The 21,904-nt window shown below is 44.6% G+C and overlaps 1 protein-coding gene across 10 annotated transcripts in view; it reads left to right on the top strand.

Moving 5' to 3' along the window:
* The window catches only part of TRPM3 (transient receptor potential cation channel subfamily M member 3), a 529,331-nt gene that overhangs the window by 431,194 nt on the left and 76,233 nt on the right, over positions 1-21,904 (top strand). For all 10 annotated transcript variants that reach the window (XM_020289309.2, XM_076008638.1, XM_020289312.2 and 7 more), the window contains 6 exons: positions 2,935-2,964; positions 3,740-4,029; positions 4,661-4,889; positions 7,255-7,422; positions 12,884-13,024; positions 19,747-19,875. In XM_020289309.2, coding sequence (XP_020144898.2) covers positions 2,935-2,964; positions 3,740-4,029; positions 4,661-4,889; positions 7,255-7,422; positions 12,884-13,024; positions 19,747-19,875 — 987 coding nt within the window. The remainder of the gene's footprint in view (positions 1-2,934; positions 2,965-3,739; positions 4,030-4,660; positions 4,890-7,254; positions 7,423-12,883; positions 13,025-19,746; positions 19,876-21,904) is intronic.

The raw sequence follows: 21,904 nt of genomic DNA on the forward strand, positions 1-21,904 counted from the left end.
ATGTCTGGCTTGATAGAAGACAGCTAGATTCTCCTAATTGGGCAGTCTATTACAAGATGTTTTGAAGTATATGAAGAAAATCTGACCTCACACAAATATGTGACAAATATTATACATATATCAGAAAAAGGAAGGAGTATTTTAGCAATCTTTACATACAATTACAGATATATTTTTTGTACTACACAAAAATTTAACAAGTAACAGTTTCTTAAAAATGAGTTGCAATGTGAAATCTAACACCATGTAAGTGAATTTCAGACTCTTATCACATTAAAATCCACTGGTTTATCTGGGAGTGGTTCCCAGCCACTCAGCAGACTGAGGCAGAAGGATGGCTTGAGGCCAGGAGTTCCAGGCCTTAGTGTGCTTATTAGAGTGCCTGTAATCCTAGCACTCTGGAAGGCCGAGGCGGGCGGATTGCTCGAGGTCAGGAGTTTGAAACAGCTTGAGCAAGAGCGAGACCCCGTCTCTACTATAAATAGAAAGAAATTAATTGGCCAACTAATATATAGAGAAAAAATTAGCCGGGCATGGTGGTGCACACCTGTAGTCCCAGCTACTCGGGAGGCTGAGGCAGCAGGATTGCTTGAGCCCAGGAGTTTGAGGTTGCTGTGAGCTACACTGACGCCATGGCACTCACTCTAGCCTGGGCAATAAAGTGAGACTGTCTCAAAAAAAAAAAAAAAGTAGAGTGCCTGTGAATAGCCACTGCACTCCAGCCTGGGCAACATAGTAAGATCCTGCCTTTAGAAAAATAAAATTAAAATAGTAAAATGAAATAAAATCCACTGGTCTTTCTTGCATAGTTTATGGATCTTATCATAGATTGGTCATTGGAAAATATCGGTTTGTTGAGTTATACAGATCTTCCAAATATTGACACATTTCATTATATAATTTCCAAAAAATCGCATTCATTAATATTATCTCTAATCTCATCAGAAAAGTCTTTACATACTGAAAAATTGTCAAGGTCATGGTGAGGGAGAAATGCAAGTTTTCCAAAATTCCAATTTTTTTTTTTTTTTTGAAAGTGTGAATTTTTTCACTGGCAACAGATCCTGTCAGTTGTTTTTCTTGAAATAATAATCTCACTTGGGTCATTCCAAAAATGTCTGCCAAATGTCCAAGTCTAAAGAACCAGAGTATGTCTGCCAGCCATTCCTGCAAGTAAAAATGATATCTTATATATATTAAAAAAAAAAGATGGCTATAATTCGATCCAAACAATCATAGAAGTGCATTTCCCCAGGAGAGCCCATCATACATAGGTCAGTGTGCAGCAGAAATACTTTCAGAGCATGCTTCCCATTTCATCCCACAGAACAGCAAAAGGACACATAGTCAAGGGGAGAGATTTAATAAGGTTAATCATTTTTAGGGCTCAGCAAGGACATTCTTAAGTGAAATTTTTGTTTTGTTTTTCTGCAAGTGCATAACAGTGGGATCTAATGACAATTGGTAAAGTTTGGTACCACTGCCTTTATTCTTGCTAAGAAGACACCCAGCAGTTTTTATTCACCATCAGTGCAAATGTTAACAGTGTCAAAACCCAATATCATCTTCGTATTATTATGCAAATAGCTTTGACTTCACACACTCTCTGAAAGTGTTTCAGGGAGCCTCACAATCCATGGACCACATTCTGAGAACTGCTGCTCTAGCTGGTAGTGGGCATGATTTTTATTTTTAACAAAGCTTTCTTCTGATTATGAAGGTATTTTGTAGGACTGGTAGAGAACTTTGAAAACAAACAAAACTGTATGAAGAAGAAAAATATAACACAGATTTTTAGCCTGGTGGTCACTTTAGAAGGTGAAAGGAAAAGAAAGGGAGAAAGACCAGGTTCAAGCTGTTCCAACTTGAATAGTCAAATAAAATTTGGAGGAACTATGAATGCTATAACCTTATCATTTACTCAAAGAACTTTCAAGATGGCACTCTGTAATGCTTAAAAGCTTAAAATTGGTATTCCTGACCCTTGAGATGTAATTTTGATCTCCCTTGTTAAATATAAATCAGGGTTTGTAATCTGCTGAGTTGCCTTCTCTCTCTGTCTCTGTCTGTGCCAGTTTTGCACATTCCCAGCATGGCTGATGATGACACCTTGTGCGCTGACACTTTCCATGCCTGAGAGCCTTCTGCTACCATCAGCACATGCCCTCTGGCCCCACTCACCCTTGCCCCACTGTCCGGCAGCACGGGGAGATGGCCAGCAGGAAGCATCCAAACATACATTTCTGACTTATATCCCAAGTCTCTAGGAAACACAGGTTTTCCAGGAGTTTCAGAAATATGTGACTTAATTTGTTGGATTGGATGTTTCATTGCTCATCTCTCTTAATCTGTGCAGCTGCTATAACAAAATACCATGAACTGTGTTGCTTATAACAACCGAAATTTATTTCTCACAGTTCTGGAGTCTGAGGAGTGTAAGATCCAGGGGCCAGCAGATTCAGCATCTGATAGGGGCCCATCCCATTCATGAGGGCTCTCCCCTCTTGACCTAATCACCTCCCAAAAGATCTACCTCCTAATACCATAACCTTGGGGGTTAGAATTTCAACACATGAATGTGGAGAGGGGGCAGTGCTCTGCAGGTGGCAGCCAAGCAGGATGGTTACAGGAAGGTGAAAGAAATCTTGATCCACAAAAGACATTCTAAACCTGCAGGCTCTACCCTCGGGCCATCTCACTATGCCTCTCCAGTTTCCCAATTTTCTGTGATTCACCAAAATCACTAAATACATAATTCTCTTAGGACTTCTATAAATAGGTTTTCTTCTTGTGGTGTTTTATTTAGCAAAATAAAAATAAGTGCTATATGGTACAATAGAGTTCTTACAGTACCTGTTTAAGATACAGTAGGACTCTTTTCTTACCTCTATGAAAGAAAGATCTAACCTTGTTCATAACATTTTTTTTTAACAGCCCAAAGCCTTGAAACTGCTGGGAATGGAAGTAAGTGTTTGCTCAAATTATTAGTGTCAATTATTTATTCCCTTTATTTCACATCTTAAAAAAACTTATGTCTATAAGTTCATTTCAGTGGTAGGGCTAACTTAGTATATGGTTTTAGAATGAAAAAATTAAAAATTTTCAGGTGTCATGGGGGCATCTCACAGTAGCTTTGAAAATTCCACCATGAGGTTATGTCAGCTTTTCGAACAAAAAAACAAATCTTATTTGAAATACTAACTTGAAGACTGAGGAAGCACATAAATTGCAGTGAGAGAAATCTATTCATAGGTGTGTGCAAATGGCAACGGACCAGAGCTACTTCACAACTGTGTCTAACAGGTGTGCAGAAGCTCAAGATAGACTATGATTCCTATCTTATGTTCCTGTGGTTATTGTCATATATGCAAATAAAAGTGTAGGATGCCCTGTCCTTTCAGCAAAAAGAGTAGTCCTGTCCATCAGGAGATACAAACAAACCTACCTGTAGAAGAAAAAGAAAGGATAAATGTAAAGAAAATAGTCCACTAAAAAATAACTTTTTAATTAGAGTATAGCAATGCCATATTCCCATAAGACTGTGTTTATGAATTTATTATTATAACTTGCTTTAAAGCTAGGCAGGGATGAGCATGTGAGTTCTTTTAGGACAGAAGCTGGCCCAGTTCATTCCAGTATTGATCCCAGAGCTGGGCCAGTAGAAGACATACAACAGCTACTTAGGGAAAGGAGCTGATTCATTTCTAACTCAGCCTGCATGTTTTCCCGGAAATTACAGGATGACATTCCCTTGCGGCGAGGAAGAAAGACAACCAAGAAGCGTGAAGAGGAGGTGGACATTGACCTGGATGACCCTGAGATCAACCACTTCCCCTTCCCTTTCCACGAGCTGATGGTGTGGGCTGTCCTCATGAAGCGGCAGAAGATGGCCCTGTTTTTCTGGCAGCATGGCGAGGAGGCCATGGCCAAGGCCTTGGTGGCCTGTAAGCTCTGCAAAGCCATGGCTCACGAGGCCTCTGAGAACGACATGGTCGACGACATTTCCCAGGAGCTGAATCACAACTCCAGGTTGGCCAGCCCAGCAAATGGGGTGGTCTCGGGGGAGAGAGGGGAAGGTGGGCTTCAAACACTGGAGGGGCTGAACCACCCAAACCTTTAAGAGGAGACAGTATCACCCCAGTGGTGTACACAGAGGTGGGCATGAGCATTATGCACCGTGTACATACGGATACACAGAAATTTTTATTTCATCTTCTCAACTATCCCAATAGGGAGGCCCTGTTATTTTGCATTTCTGAGGAAAATGAGGCTCAGAGAATTTAAGCAGCTTGTCCAAGATGGCACATTTGTGGTTGGCAAGGCTGGAATTTGAACTGAGGTTTGTCGCAATTAAGAAGACATACTGCACTCGCATTATTGATTGATTGGTCTGCCTCCCCCATCTATATCCCTTGAGTCTGAGGCCTTGAGTGTGGCGATCATGCCTTGTTTGACTTTTACCCCCAGTTTGAAACATGGTATCTGATGCACAGTGATGCCCAATGGGTGTTAGCTGGATGAATGTATGAGCAGACTAGATGTCATATGAAACAACTACCCCACACAGCAGCCACTTTTTGTGGCTGGCCAACGGGTCCCCACTTTTGTCATATGCCTCCAAGCTGGTCTGAAGGACTCCTCCGCCCATTCTGTCTTTCAGGGACTTTGGCCAGCTGGCTGTGGAGCTCTTGGACCAGTCCTACAAGCAGGACGAGCAGCTGGCCATGAAACTGCTGACTTACGAGCTGAAGAACTGGAGCAACGCCACATGCCTGCAGCTCGCGGTGGCGGCCAAGCACCGCGACTTCATCGCGCACACGTGCAGCCAGATGCTGCTCACCGACATGTGGATGGGCCGGCTGCGCATGCGCAAGAACTCAGGCCTCAAGGTCAGCGCGCCCAAGAAGGCCCTCTGGGCTATTCGGGGCAGAGGGTTGGTTCAAGTTTCCCAAGCCAAATCCGCGGTGGGATTAGGTATCCTCTTGTGTTAGGAGGGTGGTTCTAAACCTGGACTGTGGATCAAATCTCCTGCAGAGCGTTGTTCTGTTTTGTTTTGCTTTCCATGCAGAGGCTAGGACGTCCCCCAAGTCCTGAACCAAAATCCCCAAGGAGGGCGCCTAGACATTAATATATTTCAGAAGATCCAAAGGTGGTGGTAACACACGGGTGCCATAGGGAGAGCCATTCGTATGGGCACAGCCAGCTGCACAGAAGTCCCCACCTAGGCAACCTGTCACTTCTGGGTGTGCCTGGGTGTGAACCCCCAACCCTCTTCAGCATCATGTCTCAGAGACATTGGCTCTTACCAGATGTGCTTGAGCTAGTTTTTAAACTGAAATAAAAATGAAACAGATTTATATGCAAAGACATTGCTAGAAAATCCTGATCTATTCTTCAATGAGGAAAAACAAGTTGCAGACCAGTCTATATAACCTGAGTCCATTTTTATCCAGTGTGTGTATGTATTGCTATGTCTGTATAAATTAATTTTTTTAAAAAAACAGGAAGGACACATAGTAAATTGTGTGTAGAGGTTACTTCTGACATTGAAAGGATAATGTCAGGGACTTTACTGTTTTTAAGAGAAGTAGGATGGAGTGCAGCTTTTGCTTTTTTAGTGGCTTTTTTTTCAATGTTTTTCAAAGATATCATTAAACTGAAAGAAGCAAAAGAAAGACAAAAATAGAAAGTGAAAGATTGAAAGAATGTGGGGGGGTTTTGTTTGTTTTTTGTTTTAGTTTTTGTGATACCAGTTTCTTTTCATTTTTTGACTGTATATATTTAAGGTGTCCATGAGGTTTTGACATATACAGTGAAATGGTTCCTGTAGTCAAGCAAATTAACATATCTGTCATCTTGCATAGTTACCCTTTTTTTGTGTGTGTGTGGTAATAGCACCTAAAATCTATGCTCCTGGTAAATTTCCAGTATACAATATTATACCCATAGTACTGTATAGTTATACATCTCTATTGTACTTATTCATCCTACATATCTGCAACTTTGTGCCCTTTGACCTATATCTCCCATTTCTTCCCCTCCCCCGCCCCTCTTCCCACCCTGGTGGCCACCATTTTACTGGACCAGTGCCCCTTCCCCCACACCACTCTTCCCATGGTCTCTTGGCCCAGGGTCACAGAAGGGCTCTGTGCAGCGGGTCGTGGATGTCCTACAGCCACACTGCTAGTGACCGCGGAGCCTAGCCTCAGACAGGGAGCCAAGCTGGCGCTCAGCTCTGAGACGGTGTAATGTCCCCTGAAGGCTGCCAGCACGCAACCTGAGCCTCCCCAGGCCTGCCAGGCACCCAGAATTCAGGGTCATCGCTGTCCCTCTCCCCTGAACTGCTCTTGAGTCCCTGTGGTCAGTCGAGCACCGGCTGTCCCTGCCTCACTACTTGGAGATCATTTTTACTGACCCTTCGCGATCTGTCTTAGCCCCTCACCTCGGAGCAGTTTCTTCAAGGAGGTTCATCTTCGGAAGCCTTGTGCCCCGGAGTCGTGTTGGGGTTGAGAGCAGTGGTGGGAGAAGACTTGGGGAACCCAAGTCAGATGTCAGTATCATCATTCGGAAGTTCACTCGCTCCCCACAGTGGAGAATGACATTGCCATATGGCGCTGGCCCCTCCTGGGGCACTTGGCCAAGGGCAGCCTCTTGCTGCACACAGAGCCTGCTGGGATGTGTACCTGTGTTTCTGTTGTATAGTGGAGATTGCTCTGAAATAAACAAAATGCTTTACTACCATGTACTCAGGATCAACTTATAACAACATCTTTTACGGAGATAATCAGATAATGCATAATCAATTCCACTTGAAACATTAGCAAATAAATACCAATGGATGTATGTATGAATTGATTTCACAATCAAAATCAAGGGTTGTCTAATGGCAAAATTGGAATCCGGATTCTCTACCACTTTTGGCTCGAATAGAGTCTCTTTTTTTCCTCAGTTTCCCCCATGCAAAGTGAGTGTTAATTGGGTAAGATGTAGTTGGGTAAAATGCTTTTTTTCCTTCAAAAATGAAAGTGAGCTACTGTGCAAAATGATTTCCCAGAAGGGACAAAGTGACCCTCTTAGCATTAATGTGTTCAGTTATTCAAATGTGCAGGACACCCCCCCCCCCGGGCATACAACACCCACGTGCACATGTGCACACACGCTAACACTTGAACACACGCCCTCTGATTCTAAGCAACCACCCTAATCTTAATCCTTTAAATGTGATTATTATTATTATCATTATTATTACTTTAGGTAATTCTGGGAATTCTACTTCCTCCTTCAATTCTCAGCTTGGAGTTCAAGAACAAAGACGACATGCCCTATATGACTCAGGCCCAGGAAATCCATCTCCAAGAGAAGGAGCCAGAAGAACCAGAGAAGCCCACGAAGGAAAAAGACGAAGAGGACATGGAACTGACAGTAAGAAAACACTCGGCAGTCACTGTCCGTGGGGAGAATCCCTAATCCACCGGTCCCGCTGACATGCTTGAAGTCAGACAGCTGTTCCCTAGCCTCCCCCCGTGTTTAATCATGGGGTGCTTTCATTTAGGTATCGAGACCAGGGTATAATAAATGTGTGTTCTTTCTGTGTAAATAACATGATTATAGGATCCAACTGTATGTGACATCTTTCCGCCAGCCACTTGGTGCAGGACAAACCAATAAAATTCAAAAGCAGGACACCCTAAATTTTCCAAACAAGCAAAGCATTCCGAACAGCCGGGTGCTGTGTCTGTCTTAGCACACAAAGGAGAGGGAATCCATGATTTGGGAGCAGCCGGCTTCCCCGAGCTGGGACTGTTCGGCTGATCAGAGGCTGGGTCTGTGTCTGTCTTCAGGGTCAGGCTCACAATTACAGCACTAATTGAATTTTGAGGTTTGTACGGAAAGCTTTTATTAGCTCTTCCTGGTATAATTATAGAGCATGGATGCTTTGTTCTGCAGAAAGAAGGGGGCAGCTGGGCATGGGACAGCTTCCCACAACTCCCGCCTGAGCAGCGTGACTGCCGCTGGCACCTTTCCAAAGGCTAAAAATATCACTAGCCATTAAAGGGACATGCAAGGCTTCATAGCTTGGGAGCCATCAAGCGACAACTCCATAAGGACATTCTTGATAGGCTTCACCCCTTCACCACCACCACCACCCTCCCAATGACCATTGCCTGTAGTGATCCAGAAGAAGCTATAAGGGAAATAAAACAAAAATGATTTTGCTCAGGTGACAAAAGGCCTTTTGCATTATTATCCTACTGGGACCACTGCATGAATTGTTTTTCCTCCAGATAAACAATATTTCTTTCCAGTAGGCCCTTCCTAAAGATCTATTTGCAGCCCAATCCCTGACTCACTGAATCAAAAGCCAACTTTTGTTTCGGTTTCAGGATCCTTATAAAAATCTGTAGAGGAGTCTGCTCACCTCTGTGACAGGATCAGATGACTGTCTTCCCTAACAATCTCACCCTAATTTTGGCTCTGGGTAGGAGAGGATATTTTAATCATTAGCAGAATCATTGGTAGTAGTAATACCCAATCTTTATTGAATATTTCTGCAGAGTGTGTGGTCTAGAGCCAGAATCCTGCCCCTCCCCCCACCAGTGGGCACAATTTTATAACCTCTAACATAAGAATAATAACATTGTCTACCTCACAGGTAGTTGTGGTTTAAAAAGTGTGCAGGTAAACTATTTAGGTTGGCAAATGCCACACCATAAACACTGATAAATGTTCTTTAATATTGTTATAACAGTGCTAAGCCATTTACATACACTTACTCATGGAATCCTCACAACAGTCCCACACAGTAGGCACTATTATTATACCCATTTTACAGATGAGGAAGTTGGGCTTCAGAGAGGTTAAATTGCCCAAGTTTACCCAGCTAATAGGTTGCAAAGCTGGGATTAGAACCCAAGCATACGGACACCATCGGCCACACTTTTGGCCAATAGGTTAAGGGAGAGAGTGAATTTCTCCATACTCTCAGCTGGTTTGGTCCACCATGTAGCAAAAAGAATCCAAGAGTGATAGACAGGACTCCTAAGTCAAGTGTGGCAGAGCCTTGACTTGGGCAGACAACCTAGAAAGACAGCCAGAGGCTGAATCAGCATTCTCTCTGGTTGGGTTTCAAGAAAGAAAGCAAAGGGAGGTGGCTTTGCCTGCTCAGCCCAGAGCTTTGAGGACCTGATCCTTCAAGAAGCCACAATAAGATGCATCTCTAGACAAAGAACAAAGTCTGCTTAGGAGAGAATAGACCCTGGTAGTATTTATTGAGAACCCAAGTAGAAGGCACTGCAGTAGCATTACTGCCTAAGCTTGTTGTCCACAGGCAGAAATGGTAGGGAGAAAGGGAAAGGAAGGAAGGGACGTGTGGGCTGGCAAACTCCAGAGTGTACAGCAGTTGTCTTTAAATCCAGTGGAGCCCCCTTTGACTTCAATGGCAAATTCTGTCACTGCTTGGGCACTGGTCAGTGGGCTCACCGTGGACAGAATTAGAGAGTGCACAGGACTGATATTTGAGCCTCTGTGTTAAACTAATATATCCTCTCTTAGAATGGGACATTCTCCTTTGGCTCTTCCAAAATTGTACACAAAAATATCAACCTCAGTTCACTCCATTTTGTACCCATTGGTAGCTTAGTTCACCTCAAAGTTCTTTCTCAGCTTTGATATCTGTGTCCAGCCAGCAAAGAGTCTCAAATCATACTGTGTGGTTTCATCTGTATTCAACCCTGTTAAATTCTGCTTTAAGGAATGTCAAAGGAAATGTTTGAAGACAGGGAAAAGAAATCAGCAAAACCACAAGTTAAGCTGCTTAGGCTGGAATTAATAAAATATCAAAAATGCTCTATTCAAACCCATGAAAGACATGCCTTTTACAAATGCATTCATGTTGGAATATATCTGAATTATAAAAGCAAACAGGTGGTAGTGGTGGTTGTTTTTTTTTTTTGCTTGACTTGCCAGATAAATGTCTCCACCTAGCACTTTGCCTAATAAAGTTCCAACAGGTCCGCAGACCGAGGACATGGCTATAGCTCTGTTGGGAAAGCCACTGTTCCCAGTGGCTAAGAATGACTAAGAGCATGTGCCTAAGAATTAGAGGATCTCCTTAACCAAACTAAGCTCCAGGCACTTCAGATAATTCACTTCTTCAATACTCACAAGATGCCACTCTCCAAAATGCCTAAAAAGCTGTCTTTACTCTCATCTCATTGTGTCACCAAATGGCACTGTATTTGCCAAGCATGTAAATAAACAGAACAGAAGCAGGATAATAATGTTATATAAATTTTAGAAGGGCAAATATCATGTAACCTCAAAGTTTCTTGAGGTCAACAACCAATATTTATAGAACTTTACTGCTGTCTAGTGTGCTATATCTGTCATGAAGGTTGACTCAGCTCACTGATCAAAATAGACACTTAGATAGGCGTTAGTGTGAAATCTTACCTACCCATTAACTCAACACACTTTGCTAGCCAGAGGTCCACAAAGGCATGGATGTTACCTTCTCCAGAAACCCTACTAGTTACAAGGAAATCAGTTGTAATTGTTATGTTTTTGAGTAATGTGGTTATTAGAGGCAATGATCCAAGCAGCTGTTGAAACTAATATTTGTATATTTTCAATAATTGATTTGAAACCAGAATCATCTAGTGGTTATCTTTATTCTCAACTTCAAAGCAAACAAATTGTCCCTATAATTAGATCTCTCAACTTTAAACTCATATTCCCAGTACTCTGTCTTGTCCCAAATCCTTGTCAGCAAAATCTCAAGTTAAGCTGCTTAGGCTGCAATCAGTGAAATAACAAAAATGCTTTATTCAAACCCACGAAAGACAAGCCTTTTACAAATGCACTCATGTTGGAATATATCTGAATAACAGAGGCAAACAAGTGGTTGTTTTTGTTTCGTTCACATTGCCAGATACATGTCTCCATTTATCAGGACTTCCATAGTCCTGAGAAGTTACAAAGTTTTACCCTCTTCTCACATTTAATAAAAATCTCCCAACTCTGCAGAACTAATCTTGTCTTAGAACAATATTGAAAAATTAAAGCCAAGGAATTATGCTGTTACAGATTGTAACAGAACTTTTTTCCTAGCAAGAGGCCTCAACTAGATAATTTCAGTCAAGAGTATCCAACGTCTCAGTTTGCTTTAATGACTAGCTAATATTTACTGAGCACTTATTAAGTGTCAGATGCTAATTGATTTGCGGGCCAGTCCTATTTCAGGTGCTTTATTACCCCATTTTTACAGTTAAAAAATCTAAGACTCAAAGAGGTTTAAACTTTGTGCATGGTGCCACCGTTTCTAAGTGTCCAAGTTTGGACTCAAGTCTCCCATCTGAGTGACACAAGGCTGGAACACTTCTCCACCAAGGTCTTCAGCTATCTTCGAGGCATCCTGTCACTTGCTACCCAGATAGGCAGGTGTCTGCCTTTTTTTCAAGTCCTGCCTTTTTTGAGATGTTAAATCATTATTGTGATCACTGCTACTATTCTCAAGAAAATCTCCAACAGCTTGGAGATGAGGACTTCTCTGGGTCAGGCCTGCCTGGGGTCCTTCTCCTAGTCTCACCTGGTTGCAGGGGAAGGTAGTGTGCCCAGGAGTCACCAAGAAACTGACACCAGCAATAATTCAGGTTTTACAGGGTTTGAAATCTGGGAGCCTAAGAGCATGTGCCTAAGAATTAGAGGATCTCCTTAACCTAACTAAGCTCCAGGCACTACAGATAATTCACCTCTTCAATACTCACAACCCTTGGGTAACTTAGGTATTCTGGTTCAATTAACCTTTGACTTAAGAGTCGTTTAGCATGGATGGAGACAGAATTTGAATCCATATCTAGCCTATTTCATGATAGGGACGGAGAGAGGGGGTGGAGAGGGACAGATTGCTGAAGCCCAGTCTTTCCAGGCTGCACTCTGTCTTCCCCTTGGAACTCTGGTGTCTTCTATCACCCGCACCTTCCAGAGGTCTCAGGATGGAGGAGAAGAGAATAGTCAAGAAATATCGGCCGGGCGCGGTGGCTCACGCCTGTAATCCTAGCTCTTGGGAGGCCGAGACGGGCAGATTGCTCAAGGTCAGGAGTTCAAAACCAGCCTGAGCAAGAGCAAGACCCCGTCTCTACTATAAATAGAAAGAAATTAATTGGCCAACTGATATATATATAAAAAATTAGCCGGGCATGGTGGCGCATGCCTGTAGTCCCAGCTACTCGGGAGGCTGAGGCAGAAGGATCGCTCGAGCCCAGGAGTTTGAGGTTGCTGTGAGCTAGGCTAACGCCACGGCACTCACTCTAGCCTGGGCAACAAAGTGAGACTCTGTCTCAAAAAAAAAAAAAAAAGAAATATCCTCTGCCAGGCACGGTGGCTCACGCCTGTAATCCTAGCACTCTGGGAGGCTGAGCCGTGAGGTTCGCTTGAGCTCAGGAGTTGGAGACAAGCCTAAGCAAGAGGGAGACCCGCCTTAGGTAAAAATAGAAAAATTAGCCGGGCATGGTAGCGCATGCCTGTAGTCCCAGCTACTAGGGAGGCTGAGGCAGGAGTGTTGCCTGAGCCCAGGAGTTGGAGGTTGCAGTGAGCAATGATGATGCCACTGTACTGTAGCTGGGCAACACAGCGAGACTCTGTCTCAAAATAAAAGAAAAAAAGAGAAAGAAATATTCTCAAGATCTTCCATCTCAGACAAAGGGTAAACACAGATTATACGTATAATGCAAATGCACACTTACGGCGGGCACAACCTCTAAATCTCTGGGGCCTTGGTTTCTTAGGTTCTATGGGCATCCTTTCCTGATCTGTAGAATGAGCACATTGAACTGTGCACCCTCCAGAGCCCTGCTGTGATGGTTTCAATTCTCTTCCACCGTAGGCAATGCTGGGACGAAACAATGGAGAGTCCTCCAGGAAGAAGGATGAAGAGGAAGCTCAGAGCAGGCATCGATTAATCCCCCTGGGCAGAAAAATCTATGAATTCTACAATGCACCCATCGTGAAGTTCTGGTTCTACACTGTAAGCATCTTTCCTTTTCCCCTTCCTAAAGGATGGCCACCAGGAGCCCACATCCATTTCTCATGCGCCAGTGTGGTTTTCTCTGCAAGTCATAACATGAGTGCCCACAAGCAGGAACGAAGGCTCTGAGATCTTGCTTTTTCAATAGCTTTGCAAGATGTGTGGAGTTAGGAAGCTAGGTTAGGAAGCTTCCATGGGCTACATTTCTCCACCTCTCATGAAATAGAGGAAATGGCAAAAGAGAACTAACAGAAATAGAGGTGAAATGAATATGAGTCTAGTTAGCAGGACAGTAGATGTCCTTTTTCAAAACACTTCCTTGTCCTCGATGGATGAGTGCCTCTGTTTTAGATGCCAATCCCAGGTTTAGGGGGACTTTTGGTGGGTAAGGGCTAAAGACAGTATAGAAGTAACACCACTAAGGAAGGGTAGCATGTGTGTGTAACTGCTCCCAATCTGGTGGTGTCATCAAACAACCTTTCTTGCTCTGACACAATTTTTTTTTTTTTTTTTTTTTGACAGAGTAAGGTCTCACTCTGTCACCTGGGCTACAATGCAGGGGCCCTATCATAGCTCCCTGCAACCTTAAACTCCTGGGTTCAAGGTATCTTCCTGGCTCAGCCTCCCTGGTAGCTGGGACTACAGGCATGCACCACCATGCCCGGCTAACTTTTTATATTTTATTTTCTGTAGAGACAGGGTCTTGCTATGTTGTTCAGGCTGCTCTGACACAATTAACATATAAACCATAGCAGCAAAAAACTACTCAATAAAACCTACAAGCAAATATTATTTGGGATGCACACCCTACAAACATTTCCTGCCTACTAAACAATGGGCTGTCCCTGCAATGGCCTCCGGGTGGGGTGAAAATGGCTGCACTGTTGGTTTTCCACTTCTACTTTTCACTGCTATGTTAAGTTTAAGGTGAGCTCCCAGCTCAGGTCATCTGCGATTCTCTCCAGCCTCAGCGGCACGGGGCCAGATGAAGGATAGTGCATCTGTATTTTTAGCCTTTGCCACAACCAGCTGCACAGCAGTCATTTGAGTCAGCAACAGGATCATCTGAGTCTGAGCCCAAGATGACTCAAATGACCAGGCGAGGTGCTCTTCGTGTCGTCCTGTGTGCTAACACTGAGCCTGGGCTTTGAAGCAGAGTTTCTCTACCTCAGCACTGTTGGTATTTGGGGCAGGATAATTCTTCATTGGGGGGGGCTGTCCCCCCCCACATAGCATGTTCAGCAGCACCCCTGGCTCTACACAGGAGCATCCTCCATCCCCCAAGTACGACAACCAGAATGTCTCCAGACATTGCCAGATGTCCCCCGGTGGGATCAAATTGCCACCAGTTGAAAACTACTACCGTAAAGTATGGTCTTAAAAGAGGATGGGATATTATGAAAATAAAAGTATTAGAATTTTTTAAGTAAAGTAAAAATCCAAATGTATCCATATTAAAAAGACAGAAAAATTCTCCTCCTCTCCCCCCCAAAAAATAACGGAGGCATGCAGAAATCATTCCTATTTATATATTTTATACAGATCTATATTATTTTTAACCTTGCGGAAAACAGCTTAGTGGTGACAAGCATGGACTTTGAAATCCAACAGACTGGGTGGAAATCCCATCTGTGCCTCTTAGGGCCGTGTGCCCTCAAGCAAGATACTTTCCCATGCTGTCCACAGTTTCCTGAAGATGGGGATAATAATAGTGCCTATTTTGTAGGATTTAGTAAACAGTAAATGTGTTAAAATGTATAAAGCACTTAGAACAGTGCCTGGACATGTAAGCACAGTGTCACTGTAACCGTCATTTGTCCTAGGCTAGTCATGTTGCACAGCAATAGGTAATCAGTGTTGTGTTCATCCATCCACTCAACCATAATAATGTCATTTATTGAGCGCCTACTACATTCGAGGCAATGTGCTAGGTGCTATATAAGTACACCCCATTATCCTAAAGGCAAATGTTACCAAGATGATATTTTTACTGCCATTCTACAGCCAGGTCTGCCCTCCCTCTGACCCTGTGCTGCCTCAACTGCTTCAACCCAGTTCAGGGCTTGGCAAATGACAGCCCTCAGGCCGAATCCAGCCTAAGGCCTGGGATTTTAAAGGGTTGAACTAAAGTTTTTAAAAGAATATTTCATGACACACGAAAATTATATGAAATTCAAAATTTCCGTGTCCATAAATAAAGTTTTATTGGAACACGGCCCAACTCTTGTACTTACCCATAGTCCGGCTGCTTTTGTGCTAACCACAGTAGAGTTGATTTGTAGCCATAGAGATGGCTGGATCCACAAAACCTTAAAAGGTAACTATCTGGCCGTTTGCAGACTCCTGAGAGCAGAAAAGAAAACAGAAGTAATAGTATCAGTATTTCTGAAAGTTTTGTTGGGAATGCAAATTCCTGGCCCCATCATAGATCCAGGTAAGTCAAATCTTCAGGAAGGAGTTTGAGAGGCTGTGTGTTTAACAAGCCTCCTGAGCAAATCCAATGATCAAAGAAGCTTGGGGCTGAGCGCGGTGGCCCACACCTGTAATCCTAGCACTCTGGGAGGCCAAGGCGGGCGGATTGCTCGTGGTCAGGAGTTCAAAACCAGCCTGAGCATGAGCGAGACCCCGTCTCTACTATAAATAGAAAGAGATTCATTGGCTAACTAACATATATATAGAAAAAATTAGCCGGGCATAGTGGCACATGCCTGTAGTCCCAGCCACTCGGGAGGCTGAGGCAGAAGGATTGCTTGAGCCCAGGAGTGTGAGGTTGCTGTGAGCTAGGCTGACGCCACGGCACTCACTCTAGCCTGGGCAACAAAGTGAGACACTGTCTCAAAAAAGTAAAAGAAGCTTGGGGTACACTGCTTTGTTTGCATCATTTGCAGCACTTTGGGAAGCTGCCTCGTTGAGGGGTGCGGGCCTATGTGTCCAACTCTCTTCTGAGTGGATCCCCCAGATGTATCCAGTTGTGTTTACACAACGATTCCCAGAAATCCATACTTATGTTCTGACAAAGCCCAGGCTTCAAGGAAGTGAACTGGAGACGAGGTACGCCAGCCTTTCCAATCGCCAGGGATGCTTACCAATAAAATTCGTTTTCAGATTGAAGGGCCCGTTTGCTTTGGGTTGTGTTCTTCTCTGGAAGAGTGTTTCTCACTCTGATTTCCAGAAGTGTCCCCTTCTACTCTGCCAGGGTTCTGAAAGGTCGGGCACCGCTCATTTCCATATAACCTCGCTTCTCCATCTTAGCAAGTTTCCCGAGGAGCAGGTTGGGCCCTCTTCTGTTCCAAGAGAAAAGAAGGCAGGGATCCAGCTGGCTCCCAGACCCTGTTCGTGTGTCCAGCTGGAGAAGATTCAAGTTCAAGGTGCAAAGTGGCCGCAGGTCAGAGGATAAGGCATGCACCTGGCGTTTCTCTAGCAGTGACAAACTCTTTCCTCTGCAAGGCCAGGTGCCCCGTCTGCTCTCTAGAGACATTAGAAAAGGCCCAGGAAAAAGTGAGGCCCAGGAAAAACCCCACCACGGATCCACAGCAAACTGCAGCAGGCTTTGGTGTTTGTGGTTGATGGCTTAGGAAGCATGCATCTTGCTTAATGGAAAATGTAAGGAAAAAAAATATATATATATATATAAGCAAATAGAATACAAATTTTGATAGGACTACCACTGACAAATAAGAATCATAAGATTATATTTTTGTTCAAAATCTTTGACATTCTGCACACAGGTTGTTAAAACTTACAGAATACACACACACACACACACAATTACAGCATTACAGCATGCCGTGTTAAGATGATCAAGGCGGCATGAATGTTGGTGAGTTCTGAGATAGGTTGCTTCCAGTGCAGCAGCCAGTGCTGTGTTGTGCCATCTAAACATGTTTAAGACCCTATTTTCAGAAGTCTATATTTAGGGAGTTATCCCAAAATATTATATGGTAGCTTAAGTATGGGAAAAGTTCATTATAGAGTAACCGTGATTTAAGGAATGGGCAGGAGCTAAAAAGGATGAAAGTGGAGGAAGCATAAACAATAATGAGGACAATTTTAAAAAGAAAAAAAAAGAGGAGACAATTAAAAAAAGAGAGAGAGAATAGTTCACAGGGGATTGAAGGGAAGCAAGGGCTGAGATAAGAGGAACAGCAGAAGCATCTTGAAAAAAGAGGTGAATATTCACCATTCCTTGGGGCCTCTACGATGTGTTGAGAGACAGATAGATGGATCCTCAGTCCTTCCAAAGGGCTCTAGAAGGTAAGTAGCAATGGCCTCCATTTGACAGAATGGAGGCCCAGGCAAGTTAAATGACTTGCAAAGATGATACAGCTGGGAAGTGTGTGAGCCAGGATTAAAATCTGTACCTACCTTCCCCCCACCAAACACGTTAGGTCTGTGTTCAGAGGACAGGTGCGAGTGAGAGGAGTTACTTGAGTACTGAAACGCAGAGGTTCTAGAAGAATTGTGTGTGTGTCACTGGGCCTACCTGTGACAAGAGAAGATAATGCTTTGGAATGTTTTGCAGTGAATTGGGTAAAATGAGAAAAACCAGGGCAGTTAACAGGATTCATTTCACCTAGAAACAATGGAAGTTGTTCCAACAAAGAAAAGGAAGCAACCAGAGTGAGCGGAGGATTTCAAGTCAGAAGGAAGCTGAGAGTATATTTTAGAGTTTTAATCATTGAAGTCCTTCTTTTGCATTTTGTTAAATGCAAAGTCCTTTTTTTTTTTTTTTTTGCATTCTGTATTCAGGAACTACAGAATGAATGCCAGTATATTATAATGACAAACAGAACCATATGAACCAAGTTCCATTTTGAGCTGATTTTTAAACAGTGTCCTACATGATTTTAACTAAACTCTTTCATGAGAGGTTTTCAGGAGTTGCTAATGATTCTGAAGATAGGGAAGGGGAGGAACTGGGCACGATTACAGTGACAGTGCTGGGGGGGAGAAGAGCTTGGATGGAGAGCGAGCCCCGCTTTCACACGTGATCTCATTTAGTTCCCACATATTCTCATCCTTTAAGAGATGAGGAAATTATATGCAACAGCTGTGTCTGCAAATGTGACAATGTCATAGGGTCTTAGAAATACCTCTGACTCCTATTAAGAATCCATTTATTCTCTTACAAAAACAAAAAGGGAAAAGAAAAAGAACAGGAAGGAAGGAAAGAAGGAGGGAAGGAAGGAAGGAAGGAAGGAAGGAAGGAAGGAAGGAAGGAAGGAAGGAAGGAAGGAAGGAAGGAAGGAAGGAAGGGAGGGAGGGAGGGAGGGAGGGAGGGAGGGAGGGAGGGAGGGAGGGGGAGGGGAGAAAGTGAGGAAGAGAGGAAGGGAGGCAGGGGGGAGGGAGGGAGGAGGAAGGGAGGGAGGAAGGGAGGAAGGAGGAAGGGAGGGAAGGAAGGGAGGGAGGGAAGAAAGGGAGGGAGGGAAGGAACCCTGTTAGTAGAGAAAGCAGCATTTTTCTCCAGTATCAGTGGCTGTGTATCCCCAGCCAGCTGCAGCTTCCACCACCTTCTAAGCTGTCCCCATGGCTCCAAAGTCACACAATACCTCCAGAACTCTCAAGACCTCAATCTTGTCACCCACACAGTGTCCTATTCTTTGCAATACCACTCTGAAGGGTGCAGAAAATTTGAATAAACTCACTCTGAGTTACAACTCCCGGCCCCTAAGGCCAATAAGTGCCTTATTCCACTCGAAGCGTTGCCTAGGGAAGGTTTAGCTTCTCTGCCCTTTTCCCTCAGGGTGACTTTCTCTGCAGGCTCCTCAGCCTCTCAGGCAAGAGCCTCACCAGTTTTCCTACACTCCTCTCACCTTGACACAGTTGAGTCCTCCATGACAGTCCCCAAACCTGAACCCCGAGGAGTGTTTCCGGACATCCCGCAATTCGCCGCTCACATCAGGACTCAGCCTCAATGTGCTAGAGCCACATGACGATTAAACCCCACTCCGATCACAACAGGCCACAAAGACTCATTCCTTCCTATAAATTGCATTGTCTTCCCTTGTTTTGTTTCAAAGAAGCATAAGCCAGAAAGAAATACTGCGACTTGGCTAGGGCAGGGAGGTGGCGCAGTGAAAACCAGGTAACACCCTCCCAGGGCACTGACATGCCAAGCACTTTAAGGTAGGAGGGGGAAAGATGACATTAACTCAGAAGAGAACTAAAGTGGGGCCTCAGGATAAAAAGCATGGGCTATTTTTATGTTGCTCTGACCAATGTACGGGTATTATTACACGTGTCTTCCTCTCCTTCTCACAGACATTTATTCTGCCTGGCATTCATGAGGCAGAAATCCACTGTGCTGTCCTAGTTTAAGAACCTACGGTCCACGCATGAGCAAGAGCAGCCCCTGACAGATGAGGTTCCCCTTTTAGCCAGAAAGACTCAAAAAAACCGGGCAATTAACTACAAAACAAAATGACGCATCATGCCACACAGGCATGAACAAATTACCAGGATGCCAGACACACATGGAAGGGTCAAAGGAAAGATTGCATATTCAATCTTACTTCTTGCAAGTAATTGCAAGAATTTAATATCGCAAATAGTACAGTCTTTTCCAATCCTTTGGGTGGTTTGGAGCTTGTGGGTTCATTTTGTCGTGGATTCTGTGTCCCGCTAGCTGACCTCGTTCTGTGCTGCTGCCGGGCGGTGGCCTTGCCCGAGGCCAGGGTCCGGGGCGCCTCTGCAGCCAGAGCTCTGTCTGTGTCTCCTCACAGCTGGCCTACATCGGGTACCTCATGCTCTTCAACTACATCGTGCTCGTGAAGATGGAACGCTGGCCTTCCACCCAGGAATGGATCGTCATCTCCTACATTTTCACGCTGGGAATAGAAAAGATGAGAGAGGTAATTGCTTTCGTAAAAGGAAACACAGGAGAAAGACAATGGTTCCTTCTGTTTGTGGATGGGGGGGCCGGGGGGGTCACCTGGGATCCAAATTAAGCCAGAAACTGTTTTGTCCCATGCTGCCACGGGGCTGCTGCTTTCCTCCTTTGACGAACCTGGGGAGGATTCGCAGTGTGGTGTCCACGGGGCTGTCACCCCACGAGTGCTTAGGATTTTTATTCTATTTTCTGCCAATGGAGCTTTTGCTGCCCCCCCCCAAGAAACCCTTCAGTTGTCTTTGATGCCGTTTACACTTCTCTGTACTCGGCCCCACAAACAGGGCTTTCTAAATTTTGCCAATTTTAACTCCCATTTCGATCCCTTACGCTGGCTCTCTTTGGACACAGCCTGCCTGTGAATCTCCAGATGCGTTTCAGCAGCTCCAGGAGCAACTCCACTTTCATTCATTTATGTCATTTATTCCATGGTTTCTTCCTTCTCAACATTTAGCATGCACCTGCCGGGCACCAGCCACTCCAGCAGCCCTAGGTGTCACCAAGGTGAACCGGACGCGGTGCTTGTCCTTCAGGTTGAGGTTTCAGAGTCCCTATTTTCTGCCCCCTCCGTGTGGCCTGCAAGGAGCCATCAGAACACCACCCCCAAAGGATTTAGTGGCAATCCCAGCTAACCTCAGGGGGCCCACCAGATTCAAAGAGCCATTAGAATAAATGTGATCAGGTGAAAGTCCACAAGAGGGCGCTGCAACCCTGCTCAAAGCTCTCCACAAACTCCTATTTCACTAGAGAAAACCACTGGGGAAGGCAGGCTTAGGAGACAGTGCATTCCTCTGCATTTTCCCTGGAACTGCGGTCAGCAGGACAGGCCCTTTCTGGAAGAAATGCTCCAGGTCAAGTCCACTCTACCTTTAAGAGCTCAGGAACAACCCTACTTGCTGTAGTACAGTGGGTGGGAAAATATACTGGGCACCAAAGAAAACGATTCCCACAGATCCACAAACGTGCTACAAATTCGCCTTTGTTACTAAGACAGCTTAAATCCTGGCAAGGGTTTCGGCTCTAGAATGTTTTCCTGCAGAGAAAAGATGCAGTAGCTATTTGATGCAACTGTATTGGAATAGGGAAAAATCTTTGTTTTGGCTTTTTGTTTTGTTTTTATTTTGTTTTAAGACAGGGTCTCTATTAAATATATAAATAAATATATATATACATAACCTATATTTTGATCCCTTCTCTTGAGTTTTTAAACTATCTGGGGAATATTTTCATTCTAACAAGCATCTCCCCATCCCGAGAACTTAGGAGTGGTATACTAGGCCCACTTTATAAAAAACAGGATCAAAAAAAAAAAAAAAAAAAACCCAAAACATGACATGCTTTGCCTGGTTCCAGCTAGTTGTCTACACCGTGGGCTTCCCGTGCACAGTGAGTGCCTTTTCTTCTTGACCCGTGCTGTGGATTTCCCACTTGTAAACTGAGAAGCAGCAATACGCTGCTCTGGTCTCTGTGCAGCTCTATGAGGCCTGCTATCGCGGGGCCCTGCGGCCGGGCGCTCGGTGCCAGCTGGAGTTGTTGTGACTTAACGCCCAGATGCGTATTCCCTCCCCATGATGAGCAGAGCAGGGAAAGACTGCAGCAGGGAGGCTGGAGTCTCTCCAGGGACGAGGCGGGAGGAGACAGGGAGCGGTCTGTACTCCGCGGACTGTTCTGGCAGGGGCCGCCAGGCAGGCGGGCGGCCAGGAGCCTCCAGGCCCGGGTTTCTCCTGAGGCGGCGGCGCAGGGTAGCAGGGCGGGCAGGTCAGCGGGGGGTCAGCCGGCCACAGCACGGGTCAAGAAGAAAAGACACCATGGACAGGAAGACAGCAGCGTAGACAACCGGTTGGAACAGGGCGAGACACTTCATGTTGTTACTATTATTTTTTTTTAATCCTGTCCTTTATAAAGTGGGCCTAGTGTACCCGCTGCTAGGTTCTCAGGACGCAGAGGTGCTTGCCGTCCTTGCTTCCAAGGTAGCAGTGGGGAGTGAGGAGGTG

This window comes from Microcebus murinus, chromosome 12 (assembly GCF_040939455.1).
Source record: "Microcebus murinus isolate Inina chromosome 12, M.murinus_Inina_mat1.0, whole genome shotgun sequence".
In the NCBI taxonomy this organism is placed as follows: domain Eukaryota; kingdom Metazoa; phylum Chordata; class Mammalia; order Primates; family Cheirogaleidae; genus Microcebus; species Microcebus murinus.